Source organism: Pseudophryne corroboree, chromosome 3 (assembly GCF_028390025.1).
Source record: "Pseudophryne corroboree isolate aPseCor3 chromosome 3, aPseCor3.hap2, whole genome shotgun sequence".
Taxonomy (NCBI): domain Eukaryota; kingdom Metazoa; phylum Chordata; class Amphibia; order Anura; family Myobatrachidae; genus Pseudophryne; species Pseudophryne corroboree.
Window position 1 is genome coordinate 387,648,360 of NC_086446.1, and position 26,143 is coordinate 387,674,502.

The window sequence follows — 26,143 nt, forward strand, 5'->3', positions numbered from 1 at the left end:
GAGCAACACTCTTTCCAGGGTCGCTGTACCAAGGAGGAATCACTCCTCCCAATAAATGTTCTGGAGTTGAGGGCTGTGTTAAATGCATTATCTCTCGCCCTGCCTCTGGTACAGAACAGGCCTGTTTAAGTACGGTCAGATAACGCCACCACGGTGGAATACATAAACCATCAAGGCGGCACTCGAAGCCGCATGGCAATGATGGAAGTGTCAAAAATCCTTTGTTGGGCGGAATGCTATCTGCCAGCAATATTGTCAGTGTTCATTCCGGGCATCCTGAACTGGGAAGCGGACATCCTCAGTCGCCAGGACGTGCATGCCGGAGAGTGGAGTCTTCATGTGGATAGGTGAGGCTACCAGATGTAGACATGATGGCGTCTCGACACAATTGCAAGGTTCCGGTCTTCGGATCACGACCAGGGATCTACAAGCAGCGTTCGTGGACGCTCTGGCATTTCCATGGAACTTTTGGCTGCCCTACGTGTTCCCGTGTCGGTCCTGCCCAAGGTCCTACGGAAGTTCAAACAAGAAGGAGGAATACTACTTCTAATCACTCCAGTGTGGCCCAGACTGCATTGGTTCTAAGACCTGCAGGGTCTGTCGACAGAGCATCCTCTTCTACTTCCTCAGTGCCCAGACCTCCTCGTACAGGGCCCTTGTGTCTATCCAGACTTGGCCAGACTGGCTTTGACGGCGTGGCTCTTAAGCATCACTACTGAGGGCCAAAGGATTCTCCGAGGTGGTTATCCAAACTATGTTGAAGGTCCGCAAATCGGCATCTGCCCGGATTTATTACAGGATCTGGAATTATTACTTCACCTGGTGTGCTGATAAGAATTATGATGCATATAGATTTAGAACGTCCAGAATTCTGGCTTTTCTGCAATGAGGCCTTGACTTAGGTCTTCGTCTGGTCTCCCTCAAGGTTCACAAATCTGCCTTGTCGGTATGGTTTCAGAGAAAAATTGCATCTATACCTGACGTTCATACTTTCCCTCAGGGTGTCCTTCGGATTCAGCCTCCCTATGTCCCTCCTGTGGCTCTATGAGATCTGTCTGTTGTACTGAATGCCCTGCAAGAGTCTCCATTTGAACCTCTTGAGTCGGTGGACCTTAAATGGCTCACAGCCAAGGTCCTGTTTGTGCTGGCTATTGCCTCTGCAAGATGTGTGTCGGACTTAGGCGCTTTGTCCTGTCGTCCACCCTTTCTGATATTTCACCGTGACCGGGCAGTTCTCAGAACTCGACCGGGTTAATTACCTAAGGTGGTGTCATCTTTTCACCTAAACCAAGAGATTGTTGTTCCAGCCTTTATCTCTTCGGACTTGTCTTCCAAAGAGCGGTCTTTGGATGTGCTAAGGCCTCTCTGTATATATGTGGAGGGGACTGCCTGTATCTGGAGGTCAGATACCCTTCTTTGTCCTGTTTGGTTTTGGCTGGTCTGCGAACAAGCAAACCTTGGCCAGGTGGATTAGAATGGTGATTGCATAAGCTTATGCACAGGCTGGACTCCCAGCTCCTGCTGCTATTAATTCCCGTCTGCTGGACCATCTTGGGCGGCTCCCTGTGGCGCGTCTGCAGAACAATTGTGCAAGGCAGCTACGTGGTCCTCAGTGAACACGTTTCTTAGGTTCTATGCCTTCATCTCCCAGGATGCTTCCTTTGGATGCCAGATTGTCACATCCGCTAAGGGGCGTCCACTCCCTTGAGGAACTGCTTTAGGACATCCCTGATGTTTCTCTGTGGAAACCAAAGTACCCTGCTGCAGAAAAGGAGTGTTATGGTAGACTTACCATTTGTTAACACACTTTCTGCAAGGTACATTGGGTTCCACAGGGCGCCCACCCTGAAACACCTTGCTTTTTTGATTTTGTATGGCATTTGAGTGGTACCTTCTCCTGTCGTGAGAATGTGGTTCTATGTGACTAACATCTGCCTTCTCTCTTGCCTGCTCCTGCATTGGACTGGTTAACGAAACTGAGCTCTCAGTGCCTGGAGGCGAGGTTATAGAGGAGGCCCCAATGCATCCTGGGACAGCCTAAAGGTTTAGCCTGTTCGTGCCTATGTATCAAGATCCACTCTACACTCCAATGTATCCCTGTGGAACCCAATGTACCTCGCAGAAAGAGTGTTAACCATGGTAAGTCTACTGTAACACTCCTTTTTTTTTTTTCACGACATAAAAAAATATATATAGAGCGTTTCATTATTATTGTGAATGTGTGTGAAAACGAACAATGTAATTGATAGACATATAGGGGGGTATTAAATTCAGGTGTGATCCTTTTTCGGCAGATAAAAACAGCTTCATATTGCATTTTTTTACCTATGGCCATTATTGTGCTATCCAATTATAGGTCATTTTTATCGTCCGGCAAAGGACCCATGATTGTGCGATTTACGCATGGGATCCAGGATAAGAATAGGTTACCAGACCATAGTAAGTTAATTCAAGTCAGTAGTGAAGATTGAAGGTGCCAGTAACAAACAATGGGGCAGATGTATTAACCTGGAGAAGGCATAAGGAAGTGATAAACCAGTGATATGTGCAAGGTGATAAAGGCACCAGCCAATCAGATCCAATATGTAAATTAACAGTTAGGATCTGATTGGCTGCTGCCTTTATCACCTTGCACATATCACTGGTTTATCACTTCCTTATGCCTTCTCCAGGTTAATACATCTGCCCCAATGTTCCCATTTTATACCTAGATGTCTATTTTATATGTCGTCAGTTTGACCATGTGAGAATACTGCATACAAAATAGAGTAAACTACACATATAGTAGTTTAACCTGCATTCAAAATATAGGCATGATGACATTTTGACCATATCAAAATATAGACCTGCCTATCTTCTGAACGACCTTCACTTTAAACCAGGACACACTTGAATTACACAGGTTTTGTGACTGATTAAAATGTGAAATGCAGGCTTGAAGTCGGTCACAGAACCTGTGTAATTGATTAGAGTCCCGGTTTAAAGGGATAGTATGGTAAGCCTAAGTTTAGGTAACTATATAGAGGAACCTGCATTCAAACTATAGGCAGTCCTACATGCTTTGCTTGTCATTTATCACAGTTATGAAGGGGCTTGGCACTATCGTGATGGGGTTCAGCACAATGGTTGTGGCAAATAATAGGTGTGCACTTAGTCAGTTTCAGCATGCCCTAACAGTAAATCAGTGGCTGGATGTGTAGTTCCACAGGAGCTGGGGTGCCACAGGTTCCCTGTTCTACACATATCTTGAGATGACGATTAGGCACACAGTGTTCTCTGTTTGTTCATGCTCAGTGGACATTTCTAATGGGATATGATCTTGTCCCTTTGTCCATTTTGAGTGGTCATAATTTATTATTTTATGTATGTCTGCATTTTGACTGTCTACATTTTTTTTCATTGTCAACATTGACTGACTGTTTCTACATTTTAACTGTCAACCTAATGCCCCCATCAGCCTCATGTCCATGTCAACCTTTTTGTTGTTGAGATTATGACTTTAGAACTTTGTATGTTGCCCTTTATTTTCTTTAGGTGATTTGTCCCCTTCAGCTAGTGGTAGTAGGCGGCATGTGTTTCTTATTGTTCCGTTCAGAAAATGGCTAGCAAATCATTAGGAAACGGTGACAACTATTAGGTATTCATGCTGTAATAGATCATGTGCACTTCAGTGCTGGCATTAGTTCTTAGTGAATTGCATTTTATAACGGATTGCAAGCTGGTTCCACTCTTATTATGTGATGCATTTACCTCTGCTGACAGAAGGTGTCACTGTTGCCTCGCTGCGTGCAATGATAAGAATCACTAGTTCTTCCACTCCCTCATTTTTCAGATGTCAGTAGATTGCTCTAAAGTCTCTCTTGACTAGGATTGTATCTGAATGCTGCAATGCAGATGTAAGCCTTGTTCTACCCTTCCTCACAGCCTAATATTCTGTCTTGTGTTAAGTAGATGAATCATTTGCTGTCATTGTTGCTTCTATACTATAGTATTGCAGCATGATGTTATTAAATTACACTGATGCATGTCCAAGGCCTTAGACCGTTGCACACATGAGATTTTAAAGTGCCGCAGGTCTCAATGCTGTGACCTTCTCCATTTTGACCTGTTCTTTTTCCTTCTGTCCCCAATTGCCAGCTGTTTGAGAGGACTTGCAAGCAATATGACAAGCTGCGGAAACGTGAGGCTTTCCTGGAGCAGTTCCGCAAGGAGGATATATTCAAGGACAACTTTGATGAGCTGGACAACTCCAGGGAGATTGTTCAGCAGCTGATAGATGAGTATCATGCAGCCACCCGCCCAGATTATATTTCATGGGGTACTCAGGATAAGTGAAGCATGTCTGTGAGGACACACCAGCCACTACAATATCGGAGCACAGTATGTCGGTGTACCACACAGAACAGAGGTTGGGGCATCGCCTGGAACTAGGACCATACTGTCATCCAAATAAACTGCTTTGTTATACCAGGGGAACAGCACATCCGGGTTACAGTGCTGCGGAGGAACCAGATAAAATTACAGTCTGTCACTATTTCTGCTGCTGACCAAGTGCTCCATATCTTTAGCGGGGTCATGAAGCCATTTAATGCTTAATAAAATTAATTAATGATCCAGGTATACAGGCAGGCCTCCCATCTTTGTAGTTTCAGGTATTAGGATTAAGATAGAAAATGAACAATTCAAGATTTAGGGGCTTATTATATTATAAACCCAGTGGCTAATTGTCAACCCTGAGCAATTCAGCTAACCTCCGCATCCCTGTGTGATAAACCCCAGAGCGTGCGCATAGCGCACATTTTTCCTTGCAGCCTCAGGAGCTGTAAGGAAAAATCTGCATTAAATGTACCCTCTTGGGATTAATGCACGAGGTAACACTGACAGAGAATTCCAATTACCCGCTAAGGGTGTGAGCTACCATTGCCGCCGGATTGAAATGCCAACAAGTGCACCGCATCTTGCATCCCTTGTGGTCCACTTACGGCCTGAAGCTTCACCTGTGCTATAAACACTGCGGGTAATTGGATCTGCCCCAGATTTAATGGCCATTTGCCAGTCATAGCATAAGGTGTCAGTCCAAGTAATATGGCTGCAAATCTCTTGCAATACATGATAGAGTGCATACAAGTATAGGACCAGTGTCCAGCTGAAACCACATATCTGCTTAATAGGCAGTTGTACCTGGGTGGTGGCTACATTTTACATGATCAAGTATTCTAGAAGAATCTACCAATTATTTCAGGGTTTTTGTTGCAGGAATTTGCCTTTTGTTATTTATTGTCTTGACACCTGGATAATCCGAGTGATAGTAACCTAAAAATAACCTACATTTGCAAATGTACCATCACCCATTGAACACCACAAACTTTGTACTTACTGTCTTTTTCACTTTAGTATATATGCATTGTAGATGGCAACAACATTTATCAGGGGACTTTATGAAAACTGGTCCCTGGGAGAAAGTGTTGTATCCTCTAGGAACTAATCATTCATACATTTTTATTTTTTATTTTTTTCCAAGTTTTTCTCGAAGTGGCATAAGAACAAATACAGTTAGATTGGTTGCTGTGGGTTACAGTATCCATCTCCTGGTCTCCAGTTTTCATAGAGGGCTCCTATAGTATTTCTTGCACATATTCTACTCCTATACACACTTAGTCCACATGCAGACTGGTATTAAAGTGATGCCTTTAAGATGAGTTTTCAACGCATGTTGAACACATGTAAACAGATGTGTATTTTGACCTGTGTTTTACTTGTATTACTCTGTCAAATGTTAATGGGTTGTGTTTTTTAAAACAGTATAACATTGCTTGTTCTATTGCACCTGACGTGCAGCAACGCAATTGAAAACTTCATTTCAATGGGAGTATATTGTAAAAGCAATTAGTTGTGGCTAGTGAGCATTTACATGTGTGTTCAGTTGCATTTGGCTTGATCTAGCTATAATAACTTCCTGTCATGTCACAGACCTCTTGGAAAAAAAGAAGAAAAAACAGCTTACTGAATACAGCTGTGAATGTATTTAAAATCCATCCATAAAACCATGAAAGCAAAGCAAAATGTGTTTTACTTGCAGTTTAGCATACAATCTAAATGCATTGCAAATGCCTTTTAAAAACGTAGCCTAAATCTTTTCCATTACTCATTCAGTACTTGTTTACATACTAGTCAGACAGTTGGATAGACTGTAAAGAAGCAAATAATACTTTTGGGGGTATTTTATCAGACCATTGAGAGTGAAATAAGGAGGAATTCAGTTGCGGTCGAAGGGTTGAAATGTATGTTGCTGTGGCATTTAAACGCCGGCAACGGCACCACATCTCTCACCACTTGCTTTCTCGTGCGAATCCTGAATTCGCACAAAAGTTCTCACTACCCTATGAGGCAGCAAACCGTTTTGTCCGAGTTTGGGCTGCCATAAAGTACATCTTCGCCCTCACTTGAATTCCCTCCCTTAAAGCACTAACCAATGTTACAGACTGTGGGGGATATTCAATTGTTTGAAAAGTCAGTTGGGTGTGTGTTTTTTCCTATCTAATAGGAAAAAAAACACACCCAACTGACTTTTCAAACAATTGAATTCCCCCTTGTGTTTGAAAAAAAAGCAATTAAGAGCTGACTGGTTTGAACTTTCTTTTTTTTGTTTTTTTTACACTCCCCACTTGTTCTCTCTCCAAAACTTTGATAAATACCCCCCTAAATGTCTTACTAACAGTGCCATTGACATAGTTGGTTCAACATTGCTTTAAAATTATCAAATTGTTTGTTTCATGCATGAAAATTGTTTTAGGATGAAGGTTCACAGATACCTGTGTATTGTCTCTGTTGTGGGCATGAAAACCTAAAACTGTCAGTGGCTAACGTGTCCTTTTATTCTAGGAAAATTTATATTACACAATTTATATTTGTATATAAAATGTGTGTATTTGAGTTCAGCCTGGGAAGAGCTGTCTTCTCAATCTTGGCAATTGTAGGATTATTCTTATTAAATAAGATTCACATAAACCATGTCTCAATTTCATTGTGGGTTGGAAGCATCCTTACACTCTTAGTTGCTGAAAAGTAATTGAATATAATATTGTGAGGCTATTTAGTGCAGCGTATTGGGGGCATCTGTAGTCCGATAAGAGAGCATGGCGTCTAGGTTAGTGCAGATATAAATGTAGGTATGGGATCTCCCCGGTGCTGTATTATACTGTAGGTCACTCTCTAATAAAATGCAGGATTTCTCAAAAACTTGCTCAACTATACAACAGTGTTCATGTTTGAAGTTCACCACACTATAAACTGTCCTAGATGAATATAACAAGTTGGTAGCTTTTCTTCCTCTTGCATATCAAAATGGAAGAAAAAAAAAAAAAAGAGAAAACTCATAGCCGAGTGGTTCCTAAACAGTTTTGAATCACGGCGAGCTAGAGCAGTGGTCTCAAACCTTAACTGGGGTGTGAGCTACTTTTGGAAAATAAAACCTCTGGAATAGCTACCCCCTCCCCCCAATGCACACACGGTCCTGTGAAAGTGGGTGAGGCCTCACAAAATTGGTTGGGGTCTCACAAAGTGGGTGTGGCCTCGCAACTACAAGTAATTCCCCCCCACACCCCACCCCCGCATAGTGCCATATACACAAGTAATGCCCCCCGCCAGATACACAAGTAATGCCCCCCAGCATAGTGCCAGATACCAGGGCCGGATTAAGCCTTGGGGGGTGCCTGGGGCACTTAAGACAGGGGGCCCTGATGGAGGGGGGTGGGTGTATATTAAATTGTGCATACCTCTCAACATGATCCATTCTGGGAGGGACAAAATGCTCTCCACCTGAACTTCCCTTTTAATATGATTGGTATCACATGTGTTGAGCTATTTCATTGATTAAAAAAAAAAAAAAAGTTATTTCAACAAAAATTATTACAAACATAATTAAGAGGGAAGTCCAGGTAGAGAGCATTTTATCCCTCCTGGAATGGGAGGTATAGATTGTGTATATTAAATATAAACCAATGGTGTATATTAGATTTAAACGAATAGTTTAATAAGGCCTGGGTACTGTTTATATCTCCACCTAATAGAGAGACAAATATTTTATAATGTTTTCCTGTAGTGGAAAAAAGACAACTTAAAATACACATAGAAAAATAAAATCTGTTATTTATCTTGCAAAAATACAGCAACTGCAGCCTCTGTACTACTAACACACTGGGACGGGACTCAAGAGGACTCTGTCTCTCGCTAGACGTGAACGCTCTGTGTGTCTTTCTCTAGACGTGAACGCTCTCATTAGATAACAGGTTAGTGTACAGAGGGAAAAAGATGCAGGTGCACTATCTCTCACTAGCTAAACCTGTAATAACCAGAGGCATTTACCATATTTCTGGCCAGGGCTATGAGCTTACCCACTGCACCAAGGTAGCCTCTCATTGGGTTAGTGCCTAACACTAACTACAAGGGGTCAGGTCCAGGGGGCAGGGCACCCCAACGCCACCCAGCCAGACAACCCCAGGGCACCGCAAGAGTGATACAAAGAGTTAAGTGAGTAGGAGCAGCTACTGCTGCATGTGTAAGTAATGTTAAGAGTGAAAGAAATTGGTGTGAAAGTGTAACACGTATATAAAACAAACTATAAGTGCCATAGTGTATTGAAATAAATGTTAGATTGCGGTGCCCAGCCACGGCAGGTCCAGGGAACCCCGTGCCCCAGAGAATCCCCCCAATATTGACTGCCATAGTAAACAAAATGTAGGAGTCTTACCTCAGTGTGCTCATTCCACACATGCAGGCCAGAGTGCTGGGCTGTCTATTTAAAATCAGTGAGGGGTGGGTGGGGCAGGGTGCTAAATTAGGCTAAAGGTGTCTCCTACCTTCAGAAATATGTATAAATACATAAAATCAGTTACAGAGGGAAGGTGGCCCTAATTTGCACACCATAATTAGGTGATCCACATGTTTTTCGCTACTGCTGAATTTTTTGCCTAGGCGTAAAAAAGGCCCTACTATTGAACAGTGTGAATTCTCATTCGCCCCAAAAAATAGCGAAAAGTGCCGTAAAACGGCTCTAATTGCATACCCCCCATAGCCTTCATATACTTATAGCTGTCACTGTTATGGCATGGCTTGCCTTACATCAGTCAACTGTACAAGCACCACTGCACTTTTTCGTTGGGATGTAGTTGACGTAGAGGATGCCGTTGGTCAGGAGCTCGAAGTCAGAATGCCGACAGCCGGAATCCCAAACGTAAGTATGTGGGGGGAGGGTTGGGGTTCGTGTGCTGGAGTGGTGGGTTAGTTTAGTTGAGCACCCCTGTTAGGATGCCGGCGGTTAAAAAAGGGACCCAGACATCCTGACTGCTATAATCCTAATTACCAGCATCTCGTACCCAACCCATTTGGTTAACTGTGACATTCTCACCTTGCTAGGGAGAGAGATGAGCAACAAAAACAGATTTACCCCTCATCTTTTGCGCCCAATGATGCACTTTTGTGTTGCAAAATAAGCAGGCCCCCACAAAACGGTGCCCGCTCTTGATGGCACAAAATTTAGAACTAGCTGGCTGATTGCAGGGTATACTGGAAAGGGAGTCCTGGGCTCCCGGGGAAAAAATAAGTAACTTGTGCCTAGACTCTCCTCCCCAGGCTATACACACCATCCTCCCTGTGCCCCCTAGTGGAGAAAGAAAAAATTACATTTCCTCAAAGCATGGTGAGAGATTAAGCACTAACCAGTTTCTAACTCTCATTTTAAAAGCTGTGTTTGAAAGATGAGAGTTAAGAGTTGACTGGTTAGTGTTTCACCTGTCTCTATACTTTGGTAAATACCCCCCTAAATATAAAGTGAAATACAGTGTATACTAGTGGTTCAACTCCAGTCCTCATATAACACCAACAAGTCATGTTTTGAGGATATCGGTCTGTAGAAGCAGGTGGAATAATTAATGACCCAGCAAAACAGATTAATTCAACTGTGTATGATTAAAGAAATTCACAAAACATGACCTGTTGGTAGTATTTGAGGACAACAGTTGAGAACCATTTGCTTATATATCTATTATTTATATAGCAAAATACAGAGCATTCAGGTCATCATCATTACATTCTGATCTCTCATTTCTATGTGGCCTCTCCTCTCCAGTCTCCCAGCCTATCTGATCCCGCTTGCATTCCTCCCACTGCCTGATTCTTGGAAGAGAATTGCTGGCAGGCGTTCTGGAGAGCAACAGAAAGTTATATTTGTTCTCTAGCTTTTGTTCCACAAATATATTCCAGGAAGCCAGTTTGGCAAACTGAGAATACATAGAGGCAGATTTAGAGCTAGAAGCAACTCTTAACTACTGGGTGCAAAATTTAAAACGGGGAAAAAATAAGATTTTAAACCTACCGTTAAATCTTTTTCTCGTAGTCCGTAGAGGATGCTGGGGACTCCGTAAGGACCATGGGGACAAACGTGCTCCGCAGGAGACATGGGCACCTTAAGAAAGACTTTAGGTCTGGGTGTGCACTGGCTCCTCCCTCTATGCCCCTCCTCCAGACCTCAGTTAGAGAAACTGTGCCCAGAGGAGACGGACAGTACGAGGATAGGATTTTTGTTAATCCAAGGGCAAGATTCGTACCAGCCACACCAATCACACCGTATAACTTGTGATATACTAACCAGTTATCAGTATGAAAACAACATAGCATCAGTCCAAGACCGATGAAAACTAGAACATAACACTTATGTAAGCAAAACTATATACAAGTGTTGCAGAATTAGTCCGCACTTGGGACGGGCGCCCAGCATCCTCTACGGACTACGAGAAAAAGATTTACCGGTAGGTTTAAAATCTTATTTTCTCTTACGTCCTAGAGGATGCTGGGGACTCCGTAAGGAACATGGGGATTATACCAAAGCTCCCAAACGGGCGGGACAGTGCGGATGACTCTGCAGCACCGATTGAGCAAACAATAGGCCCTCCTCAGCCAGGGTCTCAAACATATAGAACTTTGCAAAGGTGTTTGAACCCGACCAAGTAGCAGCTCGGCCCACCTGTAGTGCCGAGACCCCTCGGGCAGCCGCCCAAGACGAGCCCACCTTCCTAGTGGAATGGGCCCTGACCGATTTTGGTAACGGCAATCCTGCCGTAGAATGTGCCTGCTGAAACATGTTACAGATCCAGCGAGCAGTAGTCTGCTTTGAAGCAGGGCACCAACCTTGTTGGCTGCATACAGGACAAACAGTGCTTCTGGTTTTCTGACTCTAGCCGTTCTGGCCACGTAAATTTTCAAAGCCCTGACCACATCAAGGGACTCGGAATCCTCCAAGTCACGTGTAGCCACAGGCACCACAATAGGTTCGTTCATATGAAAAGATGACACCACCATATGGAAAACCCGATAGAGGCTTTTATGAGACAAAGCCGCCAAATCTGACACTCGCCTAGCCGAAGCCAAGGTTAATAACATAACCACCTTCCAAGTGAGATATTTTAACTCCACCGTTTTAAGTGGTTCAAACCAATGCGACTTAAGGAAACTCAACACCACGTTAAGGTCCTAAGGCGCCACCGGAGGTACAAAAGGAGGCTGAATATGCAGCACTCCCTTCACAAAAGTCTGTACTTCTGGAGAGAAGCCAATTCTTTATGAAAGAAAATGGATAAGACCGAAATCTGAACCTTAATGGAGCTTAATTTTAGGCCCAAATTCACTCCAGTTTGTAGGAAGTCAAGGTAACGGTCCAGATGGAATTCTTCCGTAGGAGCATTCCCGGCCTCACACGAAGAAACATATTTTCGCCATATACGGTGATAATGTTTAGCTGTCACGTCCTTCCTAGCCCTTATCAGCGTAGGAATGACCTCATCCGGAATGCCTTTTTCCGCTAGGATCCGGCGTTCAACCGCCATGCCGTCAACCGCAGCCGCGGTAAGTCTTGGAACAGACAGGGCCCCTGTTGCAACAGGTCATGTCTTAGAGGAAGAGGCCACGGATCTTCTGTGAGCATTTCCTGCAGATCCGGATACCAGGTCCTTCGTGGCCAATCTGAAACAATGAGAATTGTTCTCACTCCTCTCTTTCTTATTATTTTCAACACCTTGGGTATGAGAGGAAGAGGAGGAAATACATAGACCGACTGGACACCCACGGTGTCACTAGGGCATCTACATCTACCGCCTGAGGTGTTGAGGCGGGACGCCATCATGTCTATCTGGGGTAGTCCCCACTGACTTGTAATCCGTGCGAAGACTTCTCGATGAAGTCCCCACTCTCCTGGATGCAGGTCGTGTCTGCTGAAGAAGTCTGCTTCCCAGTTGTCCACTCCCGGAATGAACACTGCTGTCAGTGCGCTTACATAAATTTCCGCCCCGCGAAGAATTCTGGTGGCTTCCACCATTGCCACTCTGCTCCTTGCGCCGCCTTGGCGGTTTACATGAGCCACTGCGGTGATGTTGTCTGACTGGATCAAAGCTGGTTGGTCGCGCAGTAAGGTCTCCGCTTAACGTAGGGTGTTGTATATGGCCCTCAGTTCCAGGATGTTGATGTGAAGACAAGTCTCTTGACTTGACCAAAGACCTTGGAAGTTTCTTCCCTGTGTGACTGCTCCCCCACCTCGGAGGCTCGCGTCCGTGGTCACCAGAATCCAGTCCTGAATGCCGAACCTGCGGCCTTCTAGAAGGTGAGCACTCTGCAGCCACCACAGGAGAGATACCCTGGCCCTGGGGAACAGGGAGATCAACTGATGAATCCGTAGATGTGACCCGGACCACTTGTCCAGTAGGTCCCACTGGAAAGTCCTCGCATGAAGTCTGCTGAAGGGAATGGCCTCGTATGATGCCACCATCTTTCCCAGGACTCGAGTGCAGTGATGCACTGACACCTGTTTTGGTTTCAATAGGTTCCTGAGTAGAGTCATGAGTTCCTGAGCTTTTTCTATCGGAAGATAAACCCTTTTCTGGTCTGTATCCAGAATCATGCCCAAGAAAGTCAGACGAGTCGTAGGAACCAACTGCGACTTCGCGATATAGAGAATCCAGCCGTGTTGCTATAACACCTTCAGTGAAAGTGATACGCTGTTCAGTAACTGCTCTCTTGATCTCGCTTTTATGAGGAGATCGTCCAAGTACGGGATAATTGTGACACCTTGCTTGCGCATGAGCACCATCATTTTCGCCATTACCTTGGTGAAAATCCTCGGGGCCGTGGAAAGCCCAAACGGCAACGTCTGAAATTGTAATGACAATCCTGTACCGCAAATCTCAGGTACGCCTGATGAGGTGGATAAATGGGAACATGAAGGTATGCATCCTTTATGTCCAGAGATACCATAAAATCCCCCCCCTTCCAGGCTGGCGATGACCGCTCTTAGCGATTCCATCTTGAACTTGAACCTTTTCAATTATAGGTTCAGGAATTTTAAAATTTAATATGGGTCTGACCGAACCGTCCGGTTTCGGGACTACAAACAAGGTTGAGTAATATCCCCATCCTTGTTAAAGCAGGGGAACCTTGACCACCACCTGTTGAAGATACAATTTGTGAATTGCATTTAACACTATCTCACCTTCCTGGGGAGAAGCTGGCAGGGCAGATTTGAAAAACCGGCGAGGAGGCACCTCTTCGAATTCCAGCTTGTAACCCTGAGAACAATTTTTATTGCCCAGGGATCCACCTGCGAGTGAACCGAGATGTGGCTGAAAACTCGAAGACGTGCCCCCACTGGGGCGGACTCCTTTAACGGAGCCCCAGCATCATGCGGTGGATTTTGCAGAGGCCGGGGAGGACTTCTGTTCCTGGGAACTAGCTGTGTTGTTCAGCTTTTTCCCTCTGCCCTTACCTCCGGCAAGAAAGGACGCACCTCGTACTTTCTTGTTTCTTTGTAATCGAAAGGACTGCATTTGGTAATGTGGTGCTTTCTTAGGCTGTGAGGGAATATAAGGCAAAAAATTTGATTTACCAGCTGTAGCTGTGGAGACCAGGTCCGAGAGACCTTCTCCAAACAATTCCTCACCCCTGTAAGGTAAAAATTCCATATGCCTCTTTGAGTCGGCATCACCTGTCCATGGCCGGGTCCATAGGACTCGTCTAACAGAAATCGACATAGCGTCTTTGAGCATCTCTCATATATGGCAGCATCTTTTATATGGCCTAGGGTCAATAAAATGGTATCCTTGTCTAGGGTATCCCATTTCCGCTGATAAGGTATCTGTCCATGCTGCTACCGCGCTACAAACCCAGGCCGACGCAATTGCCGGTCTGAGTAAGGTACCAGAATGTGTGCAAATGGACTTCAAGGTAACCTCCTGCTTGCGGTCAGCAGGATCCCTGAGGGTAGCCGCAACTTGGGATAGCAGCGCTACCTTTTTGGATAAGCGTGTCAATGCTTTGTCCACCCTAGGGGAGGATTCCCACCGTATCCCGTCCGTTGGCGGGAAAGGATACGCCATAACAATCCTTTTGGGAATCTGCAGTTTTTTGTCTGGAGATTTTCTTCACATAATTCGTTCAACTCATGTGAGGGGGGGGAAAGGTTACCTCAGGTTTCTTTCCCTTATTTATACATGTGTACCCTCGTGTCAGGGACAGGGGGTTCCTCTGTGATATGCAAAACATCTTTTATTGCAATAATAATATATCGAATACATTTAACCAATTTTGGCTGTAATTTTGCATCATCGTAGTCGACACTGGAGTCAGAATCCGTGTCGGTATCTGCGTCTATTATTTGAGAAAGTGGGCGCTTTTGAGACCCAGAAGGTCCCTGCGACATAGGGACAGACATGGGTTGACTCCCTGGCTGTACCTCTAATCTTTTGTGCACTAAATTTACATTAGCACTTAAAACATTCCACATATCCATCCAGTCAGGTGTCGGCGTTGTCGACGGAGACACCACATTCATTTGCTCCCCGTCCTCTCTAGGAGAGCCTTCCTCAGACATGTCGACACACACGTACAGACACACCACACACTCAGGGGATCCTCTTATCTGAAGACAGTTCCCCCACAAGGCCCTTTGGAGAGACAGAGAGAGAGTATGCCAGCACACACCCCAGCGCTGTGTGACCTAGGAAAAAACACAATAAATATATGTTTACCCGGTAGCGCTGTGTATATATGCGCCTAATTATGTGCCCCCCCCCTCTTCTTTAAAACCCACTTTCACTGTGGTATAAGCAGGGGAGAGTCCGGGGAGCTTCCTCTCAGCTGTGCTGTGGAGAAAATGGCACTGGTGAGTGCTGAGGGAGAAGCCCCGCCCCCTCGGCGGCAGGCTTCTGTCCCGCTCAAATACACTAAAAATTGGCGGGGGCATATACATACATACACACATATATATATATATATATATATATATATATATATATATATACACACACACACACACACACACACACACACACACACACAGTGGCCAGCTGTATACATATATATTTTTGCCAGAAAGGTTCATATGGTGCCCCCCCTGCGCTCTTACAGTGACTGCCGTGTGTGAGGTGTATGGGAGCAATGGCGCACAGCGTTACTGCTGTGCGTTACCTCAGTGAAGATCATGAAGTCTTCTGCCGCCTTTGAAGTCTTCTTTTCTTCTCATACTCACCCGGCTTCTATCTTCCGGCTTTGTGAGGAGGACGGCGGCGCGGCTCCGGGACGAACTCCAGGGTGAGACCTGTGTTCTGACTCCCTCTGGAGCTAATGGTGTCCAGTAGCCTAAGAAGCAGAGCCTTGAAACTCACAGAAGTAGGTCTGCTTCTCTCTCCTCAGTCCCACGATGCAGGGAGCCTGTTGCCAGCAGGCTCCCTGAAAATAAAAAACTTAACTAAAATACTTTGACAGGAAACTCAGGAGAGCTCCCTGTAATGCACCCAGTCTCCTCTGGGCACAGTATCAAACTGAGGTCTGGAGGAGGGGCATAGAGGGAGGAGCCAGTGCACACCCAGACCTAAAGTCTTTCTTAAGGTGCCCATGTCTCCTGCGGAGCCTGTCTGTCCCCATGGTCCTTATGGAGTCCCCAGCATCCTCTAGGACGTAAGAGAAATGTATTTTGTGCTGCAAGAGGATAATGTCTGTTACAGTTTTCAGTGTGTACTGCCTAGCCCTACTCTAAGAGGCAGTGTCTTTATAGGTCTGACCAATTGGACACCTTGCAGTGCATTGTGGTTTGTTTCACTGCATATTCTGTATCCAGCCAACTAAATCAGACCCGTGATGTGCATGGACTGTATACAACAATAAAGATATATATATACACATCTATTTATATTTTGGATAATAGTCTTGATAATGTAAAATACAGTGATAATAGAAGTCAAAAAGTTTCACAACCAAGTGAAACCACAATGTTACAGACCTGTGGGTTCTTCTACATATTCTTTCACTTTGAAACTAAACGGGTTCAGCTGCTTTTAATGTCTAGGTGTATTTACCTTCACTGTCATTTGTGCTTTCCATCAATCCATCATGTGCATTCCATCAACTTGTGAAATGAGTTGTGTCACACATGCCATGGGAAGCTTTAGGCTGGGTAAACACTTGCTGATGCTCATAAGATGTGATAGTTTATTTCTCCCCCCCCCCCACAAACGATATGGTTCATACACATGGAATGATATTGTTAACGATATTGTCAGTGACGTCACCCGGGCACAACCAAGTGCATGCAGTCTTCTACAGTATCTTTAGATTTCAAGGCAAGAACTAAAGATATTGGACATCATTAACGACCCATGGCAGCAAGCATCGTTAACGATAGAGCATACACACTGAACGATATACATCGTGTGATCTGCCAGATCGGACTATATATCTGCTGCATATTGTCAAGTGTGTACCCAGCCTCAAGGCCAGTACTCACTGGCAGATGTGGGGAGAGATGTGTGCTGAGCATGCGGGGGGCCGCTCATTTCACCCAGCGGGTGAAGTGAGCGACCTGCTAGATTGGCCTGCATGCAGGCCAATCTAGCACCGGCGATAGCGATGTGCGGGGCTGCGCATCGCTATCGCTGTGAGGGGTACACACGGAGTGATCGCTGCTTAAAATCTAAGCAATCTAGTCAGATTGCTTAGATTTTAAGCAGTGATCACTCCGTGAGTACCCCCTTAAGTCATCAACAACAGTGCTATCTACGTATTAAACAAATTCACTAAATGAATACATGAAAACAAAGCTTAAAAACAACAAAAACCCTGCACCGGTAATCTTAAGAAATGTAAACTGAAACACTTTCAATTTTATATTTGTTTTTATTAAAAAAAAAAAAGTTTAAACAACACTTCTTGAAAATAGCAAATCTCTCAAAGTAAAATTGGTAATTGCATGTCCGGCCAGGCATTGTAAAACAGTGCAATGGGGAAAATGTAGACAAAGGGATTTAGCACACATACTTCAGCATATTACAGACTGTGTATACAACAAGACAGCAACTGTTCTGACACCAAGTGATCCAAGTCTGCTGATTCTACATAGATCCAATAATAGGTGGTGTCTACCTTATTACATATTAAACGTCACAGATTGTCCTCTACATTAAAACTCAGTATAGGTTTCTGTAGTATTGTGTATTCTATATGATGATGGGGTTTGTGTTTCCTACATCATAGTATATTCATGTGACTGGTAAGTAGTCAGTAGTGACTATTAACTGCTTAAAAAATTGCTTTCAAAATGAAAGCTTGTGAAGGAAACAAAATCAGGACTGTGACTATAAAGCCCTCTTGCCTTTTATTTTATTTTCCAGACGTGAACAGCTATTTAATAAACATGGAATATATTTTCCTATACGTTCTTCAACAGGTGCTAGTCAGTGTTACAAAGTAATGTTTAAATTCAGGAAACAGCATTTGCCAGCTTGAGGAAACCGCAAGTGGCCTGATCATACCGGGGGACCTAACCGGCAGGGAGCCTGTGTGGTCTCGCACATTAAGCCCATCCTGGCTCTTCCTGCTTCCCAGCTGTATGATAAATGTTAACTAACCACTCTATAGGGAGGGGGTGCTGCCTGCAGCTTTATAAACTTTAAAAAAAAAAAAAGAATAAAAATAAGGAATAACACACACTGTAATAACAGAAATATACAGCTAGAAAACAATGTACTATTTATGCAAACTAGCCCCAGCCCTTAAATGTACTCTGTTTTGCATAAAATGGAAACATTGGGCACGATTCAATTTGATGACCGTTGAATAGTGCTGGGAATTAGTTCCCGGGGCTATTCAATACAGCTCCGTGTTAAGTCGGAGAATGCCCGTTCTCCTGGACTAAACAAGGTGTGTTGACGGGACAGCCGGCATTCTCCGACTACAGTGTCCGGCGTGACGCTGTTTCCACCATGCTAAGGGCAAAATTCAGCATTGCGCCTGTACTTTTGTCAGATTTCTGCGAGAAGAAATCCCGTCGTTGGGTGTCACAGGGCGCTGTATTGAATAGCCCCAGGAGCTAGTTCCTGGGGCTATTCAACTGTCATCGAATTGAATCGTGCCCATTGATGGTATACAGTGGAGACAGCCTAGGAACCAGGCACTTTATACCTGAGGAATGTCACTGGTCCCTACTGAACAAATAGGCTGCGTTCTCTGAATATGGCTACCTCTGGGTAAGCATTGGGTGCACTTTCAATAAAAGCTGCGTCATAAACAGTGAGGACTGTACTAAATAATAAACCCATTTCCTTACATGAATACAAAAAGTATGGTTTGAATCGCATTACAAATGTGTACACAGTGTGAACTTGCTAAGTCTATAGAGTCTTTAGAGCAGGATTAGTTTAAAAAGAGGAACACTGCTATAATAAAAGGGCCTCTGCGTTGAGTCAGTACAGGCATCAGGTGAAGGAGAGTGCATGCCTCATTGACACTGCTGCCAACAGGAATTTGAACTTTACACACATCTGGACATTGGCTTATTTCCAGACTACACTTTTCTAAGAGTTTAAAGGGGGCAGGGATGAGCTGTACGTTTATTTTTGCTTCTTTATTATAATACTGTGTGCAAGTTGTTCACATGTTCCTTAATATACAAAAAAAAAAAATTGGCACAAAATTTTTTTTTTCTGTTTACCTCAGAATATAAGAAAACATAAGGCTATCCTAATAAATCTTAGTTTGTGTGGCTGAAGAGAAAAATATAATACCCGGTCTTACTCAGTACAGCTGCCCCTGAGTGTTCAAGGGCTTCTTTAAAAACCTTTGCTGAGTCCTGGGGAGTGGTAAAGTGGAGAAAGATAAAGGGGTACATTTACTAAGCAGTGATAAGAGCGGAGAAGTGAGCCAGTGGAGATATTTCCCCATCAACCAATTAGCAGCTCTGTATCATTTTATAGTATGCAAATTATAGATGTTACTTCGGTGCTGATTGGTTGCCATGGGCAACTTCTCTACTGGCTCACTTCTCCGCTCTTATCACTGCTTGGTAAATGTACCCCAAAGTACCAGCCAATCAGCTCCTAACTGCCATGTTACAGGATATGATAAAACTTGTTGCATATGATAAATAGTGCTGTATTCCTCGCTGAGGTGAGCGGCTCCAATATGGGGTTCAGGAGGTTGGCTGTACAGCACAAGATGCGACCTCATGACCCCAACCGTCATGAGGTCGTTCTTAGCCATTTATCAGCTAACGCTTCTGCATCAGTACTGCGTCCACGCCTATGCAATCATCAGTCATTCACCCCATATTGAAAAAAATGGGCCTACAAGTGTGTATCCAGCTTAAAGCTGTCCATATACCCTCATATGTTAGCAAAATGTGACCACACACATGCATGACCAAATGATACATTTTCAGCTATCTGGGTACAACACTGTGTTACTAGATTGCAGTGTGCATCTCTCTCAGTCCCCTTTTACTTCAGGGATGGCAAATTACCTTACACCCTCACTAATGGGAGTTCATTGTTAACCCACATTACCAAGCTGATGAATCAATTCTGTTTAGCATTTTATATGACATAATGATGTGAAAGTAATCTACATTTCTGTACATCCATGGCCAGTATAAGTCATGTGTGAGGGAATAAAAAAAAAAAAAAGGTCATAATTTTGCAGGTTGGCTTTGACCCTGAAGATAAGTAAACGTGCTTGGTGAGAAGTGGGTTTTTTGTGATGTTTCTTATAGTAACACTAATAGATAGGCCTTTGTCCTGTCGGCACAGTGCTAAACTACTCCGTACTACTGTATATGCAAATACTGGAAGACCTGATTCTCTCTCACAAAGGTTTACCTGTTGTCCCTAAAAATTCAAATGTCTGTTGAGTGCCTATTTATCGGTCAAGCAGCAGGAAGTTATATTACAAAATACGTTTCCCTAACAGCCTTTTCTGCTTACAAATATAGATTACATACATACAGTATTTATTAAGCACAAAGGTTTGTCCGTACAGAACCAGTTGTACAATGATCTAATCAAACAAGGAGCTACAGTCCTAATAATAGGGAGATGTATAGATAGCCTATCTATTTTCTATTACATGACCTGCGTTCTTATACATTCTGAAGTAAGATTAGAAGACCTTTAAATTTTCATTTTTCGTACAGTCTAGATGTACACCCAACAATATCCACAGCACAGCAGCATTTCCATATCAAGGAACCGGATACAGTTACGTGACCGGAGGTAAGGAGACCGCCAGTCACAATACTGACCCCTGGATCCTGCCCGCTCGGAATCCCAACAGTCGACATGCAGACCAACTGGGAGTATTCCCACTCGTGGGTATCCACGACACCCATAGAGTGGGAATATAACCTGTGGCGACCGCAGCTCGCCTCCGAGCCCGCAACGTGGCGAATGCAGCAAGCCCACAAGGGGCTTGTTCCGCTCGTCCCACCCCCGCTGGCATTCCGCGGCCGGGATACCGTCATGGGTATGGTGACCAGCGGGGTCATGCATAGCCAACCCCAAGGCACAAGCTATGCTCAGTTTGCATTGTGTAAGCACTGGGAATATTGTCAATTCCTAAAATTCCACTTCGAATCAATAATACTGTGTCTGCACTCTAGTAAAGTTTAAAACGGGGTTTTTCAGAATTACTTTTCTATTTTACATTGTACAGTAATTCTGCTCAAAGCCAGCAGTAAAGTAACTACACTAGCATTATTACTATAGTTCTTAATTCTGTCTAGCAAACATTATTCTTCAAGTGGTGTTATTTAATGTTTTGCATATTTTTAGGAAGGAATGGGTAACCTTTATCACGCCAACTAAGATGCATCTCCCATGATGCTCTGGTGACTGATGATGTAAAATAAAAGGAGATGCACTAATATTTTACACATTAGTTGATTGGAATGATAAATCATAGCATAAAAAAGGTCAAAGCAAAGGGGGGTATTTATCAAAGCTCGGAGAAAGCTAAAATTGTGAGTACCAGCCAATCAGCTTCTGCCTTACATTTGACAGTTAGGAGCCGCGTGGTTGGTACAATACAGATTCTGTGTAAATCTCATTTGATAATAATAGCATTATTTCTGATATAAAACCAAAAGTTCAAATGCAGAATTACAGTAGCATACCCATCTTGTAACTTGTATTTAGTTAAATGTGGCTAACAGCACCTCAAGTGCATTACTGTAATTACAATTAGCAAAGTAGAAAATAGTCCAGATTTGTTATAATCATAGGAACCAGTTTTGAATTTTATTTGTAACAAATCTGCAATATTTTCACTTTGCTAATTTTAATTACAGAAGAGTATACTGTGTCATTGGTTCAAAATGTACTGATAAACTGCATGCTCATATTAATGGCTAGCATTACTGCCTCATAGCACAGAGGCCATGAGTTCGATTCCCACCATGACCCTAACTGTGTGGAGTTTGTATATTCTCCCCGTACTTGCGTAAGTTTCTTCCAGGTACTCCGGTTTCCTCCCACACTCCAAAAATATACTGGTAGGTTAATTGGCTCAAAATTTGTTTATTTTTTTTAAATGAACCCTAACGTGAATGTGTCTGTGTGTACATGTGGTAGGGAATACAGACTGAAGCTCCACTGGGGCAGGGACTGAGGTGAATGGGCAAATATTCTCTGTAAAGCGCTGCAAATTATGTGTGCTCTATATAAATAACTGGTAATGAATAATAATGTTTAGCCTAGTGAATATTACCTCAAAGATTTATGTGATGGGTGTACTTTTAAGTAAAAATGGTAAATTTAAAATGGAAGGTCATCAGGACAGCAGGATTCTCAAAACAATCTAACCCACGTGTAGCAAATTACATTACAGACGTGTGTTTCATGCAGAGCACATTTGGATTACCCAGGCACTTGTATGTTTGAAATGTAAATGGGTGTGGTATAGATTTACAATGTCTAGGCAGACCGTTAATAGGTCGACAACATATGGTCGACTAAGTGTAGAGGTTGACACATGTTTTTTGGGCCAAATCCTGCATGTTTCTTGTTACGTGCCCGCCATACTTCGGACAGGTTGCTGTTCCTAATTGTAGTCCAACATGGATTGTAAATCAAGCAGATGTTGGCTAAACATGTGTCGAACATTTGTGTGTCAACCTTAAGCACTGTTGACCTTTCATTTGTCTACCATTTGCACCTGTCGACCTAATGCATGTCGACCATATGGTGTCAACCTATTGACTGTCTACCTAGACAAGGTAGGTCTATCATCCAGATAGCATGTAAATAGCATGAAAACAGGTGTGAAAAGTGTGTATGGTGGCGAAAAATACCTAATAATGCGGCAGAGATTGTGTAGTGTCGGACCTCAGATGGCATTGGCAGCCTTTAACGAGAATTGTTTTTCTGTTTCCAGCGGATGCTGTATATTGTGGGCCTATTTTCACACAAAAACCTATTGCTTACTGGTGATTTATCCCCAACACAACCAAGTATGTACTAATATTACTGGTACTTATTGGTTTGGCACTTTTTAAAGGATTTTCCTTTCTTTATGTTTATAATACTATTAATAATACAAAATGACTTGGCAAGTACAATAAATTAATGGAGATTAATTATATGCATATATTCTTTTTTTAAACCATTTAAAGGTCGTTCTCTAAATGTTGGCTACAGATCCTGGAAATTATTTACCGAGTGTATACGTGCAGCTAGCCAGCAGCAACCAGGTATTAACTTTCCTTGACTTATTTATTCTAAATTAATCAAGCAAATTACTGATTAATTGGGTTACTGCAGCCTCTTTTGTATCCTATTCTAATAGATGGGCAGACCAGGGCAATGGTCACCAATGGTATATATTCTGTGTTTTAAACAAACATACTTAGATTCCCATGAAATTAAAAGCCAATATAAAATGTATATGTTGATGTAAATCATTTTCACCAACATACCTGAAACACAAAGGCCTATTTTAATACTACTGAGGGCAAGGCGATTATAAAACATACTCACTTTGTATATTGGTAAGAGCTTGCACACATGCATATTAACCTCAGGGGCTAAATGTACAGTAATAGCCTGTGAGCTGAAGGAGGTGCGAGACTTTGTGCGAGTCTGCACGTAGGTTTAAACTGGCAATCATTTACAAGGCATAACCAGGTTGGTTTTGCCTTGCAATTTATTGCCGCTTTAAACATACGGGCAGATTTGCACAAAGGGGGTTATTCAGAGTTGTTGGCAAATCAAAAAAGTAAGCGATTGGGCAAAACCATGTTGCACTGCAGGGGGAGGGGTCAGATGTAACATGTGCAGAGAGAGTTAGATTTGGGTGGGGTGTGTTCAAACTGAAATCTAAATTGTAGTGTAAAAATAAAGTAGCCAGTATTTACCCTGCACAGAAACAATGGGGGTCATTCCGAGTTGATCACTCACTAGCTAGTTTTAGCAGCCGTGCAAACGCTATGCCGCCGCCCACTGAGAGTGTATTTTAGCTTAGCAGAAGTGCGAACGGTTCTATCGCAGAGCGGCTACAAATTTTTTTTGTGTAGTTTCAGAGTAGCTCAGAACCTACTCAGCGCTTGCGATCACTTCAGACTATTCAGCTCCGGATTTGACGTCACAAACCCGCCCAGCCACGCCTGCGTTTTTCTTGGCACGCCTGCGGTTTTCTGCACACTCCCTGAAAACGTTCAGTTGCCACCCAGAAACGCCCACTTCATGTCAATCACTCTGCGGCAAGCAGTGCGACTGAAATGCATCGCTAGACCCTGTGCAAAACGACATCGTTCGTTGTGCCTGTACATTGCGCTGCATATTCATGTGCAGAACTGCCGAATTTTAGCCTGATCGCTGCGCTGCGAACAAATTCAGCTAGCGATCAACTCAGAATGGCCCCCAATATACCCACCCAAATCTAACTCTCTCTGCACATGTTACATCTGCCCCACCTGCAGTGCAACCTGGTTTTGCCCAGTTGCTAATTTTTTTGGTTTGCTAACAACTTTTAGTAATTCCCAAAGTCCCAACCTCCGGCAGCGCACAGGCTATTACATTTAGCCCCATTTAAGAAATTCTAGACGCTTTCTGACAGTGGGGCTCCAAAAATAACGTTAATGACTTGAACTGTACACACATGCATTCTTACAATCATGAACTTTGTGTTGCATCAGTTTTGATTATTCTTGAGGTGTTTCCAATCATTACTGCTCAGTAAAATGTAATGGAACAGTATGTAATTACATAGTACACAGTTCTAAATGTATATCCAAGTTCTGCAAAAGCAAAATTATATTACCTATGCTCTAGTGAGCAGTGTTTTCCAATACTGTGTGTACCTAGCACAAATGTTATATGCTTTATCATAGTGAATAAACCTGTCAACGACATACAGTGTAGACAGCGATTTTGTGTACGGACATTATATTCATTAGAAAATAGTCTATCAAATCACTATGATGTTTGTGGCCAAGGATCTCTCACTTGCTCCTAATGAAATGATAGGGTATATTCTGCATGAATATAGATTCAGTCCACAAAATGTCTGCCTACAGTGAGTTTAGCTTTAGTGTCCCCTTATAGATCAGTATCCACCCTCTTCAATTTGAAGGGGCAGTAGAATAGCCAAAAAAGTATTAGAAAACCTAAAGTGAATTGTAGGCATCTAGTTGCATGGTCAAATGGAATTCCCCTCCATTCCCTGACGTGGCGGGAGTTGAAGCCATCAAACCAATGACCATACCTCCCAACATGGCCCTCTCCAGGAAGGACAGAATGCTCTGCTCCTGGACTTCCCTCTTAATCTATGATTGCCATCACCTGTGCTGAAACAGCTTTCTTATCCATTAACCTGTTCAACACAGGTGCCGGCAATCATAAATTAAGAGACAAGTCCAGAAGCAGAGCATTGTGTCCCTCCTGGAGAGGGTCATGTTGGGAGGTATGCAATGAGTATGATGGTATGACAGCAGTTTTCACCCACAACTGATGCCAACAGATGCAGCCATGTGAGATGACTGGTCTGCATGTCTAGTTAAACCTACAGCCATACCAGATGAGTTTACCCAAGGACAAACAGGTAAATTGGATGACACCAGAACATTATTCTTGCTTTGAACATTTTCTTTACAATGTTGTACCAAGAGACATGTACAATAAAAACATAAACATAACATAGATAACTAAAGTGCTTTTGAAACACATAATTAGTTATTCCCTTATATAAAGCACGTTCTTTGAAATCACATCCAAACATATATTTATTTTTTTTAACTCAAAACTGGAAAAAAATAAGTATTTATAAAACAAAAACAAAATGTAAATTGTTGGTTTACCTCCCTTGAAATGTCAAACTTTCCTGCTAATAAATATGAAGATGATGAAATCCTGGTTGATCGTGGTAATATATGTTGTGTGGCTTTATGAGTATGCAAACACTTGTAAAATTGTGTAAAGAATACAACATGGCAGAACCTGAGGGAAGCTAAAAAGGAAACCATTTTTGGTTTAAAGAAGTCTAGAATTCATGTTTTTTTCCATACAAACAGATAGTCTTTCCTGTTCCAAGGGATAAAGCTTGGACTTGCTCAGAGCAGGCTGTAAGCAGTCTTGGGGCATTAGAAGAACTGTGCCCACTAGCCATAAGCAGGGCTGTGTGTATAGTTCAATTTCCATAGCCCACCAGTGACAGGTAGATCAAGTCACACTAGTTGACTTGTATCTTCAGAAGAATTGTTCGTGCTTTCACATGGCATGTGAGGCCCATTGCTGATGCAGGTGAGGTACGTGTTAATTAGCTGAGTGATCTCATCAACCTGAAA

At 43.2% G+C, this 26,143-nt stretch overlaps 2 protein-coding genes across 5 annotated transcripts in view; one reads left to right on the forward strand and one right to left on the reverse strand.

The window, feature by feature from the left end:
* Positions 1 to 7,008, forward strand: part of TUBG1 (tubulin gamma 1) — a 101,377-nt gene extending 94,369 nt beyond the window's left edge. Inside the window, exon 11 of the mRNA XM_063960033.1 lies at positions 4,138 to 7,008. Coding sequence (XP_063816103.1) covers positions 4,138 to 4,335 — 198 coding nt within the window. The 3' untranslated portion in view covers positions 4,336 to 7,008. The remainder of the gene's footprint in view (positions 1 to 4,137) is intronic.
* Positions 7,009 to 17,191: 10,183 nt separating this feature from the next.
* Positions 17,192 to 26,143, reverse strand: part of PLEKHH3 (pleckstrin homology, MyTH4 and FERM domain containing H3) — a 148,362-nt gene continuing 139,410 nt past the window's right edge. For all 4 annotated transcript variants that reach the window (XM_063960035.1, XM_063960034.1, XM_063960036.1 and 1 more), the window contains one exon: positions 17,192 to 26,137. In XM_063960035.1, coding sequence (XP_063816105.1) covers positions 26,024 to 26,137 — 114 coding nt within the window. In that variant the 3' untranslated portion in view covers positions 17,192 to 26,023. The remainder of the gene's footprint in view (positions 26,138 to 26,143) is intronic.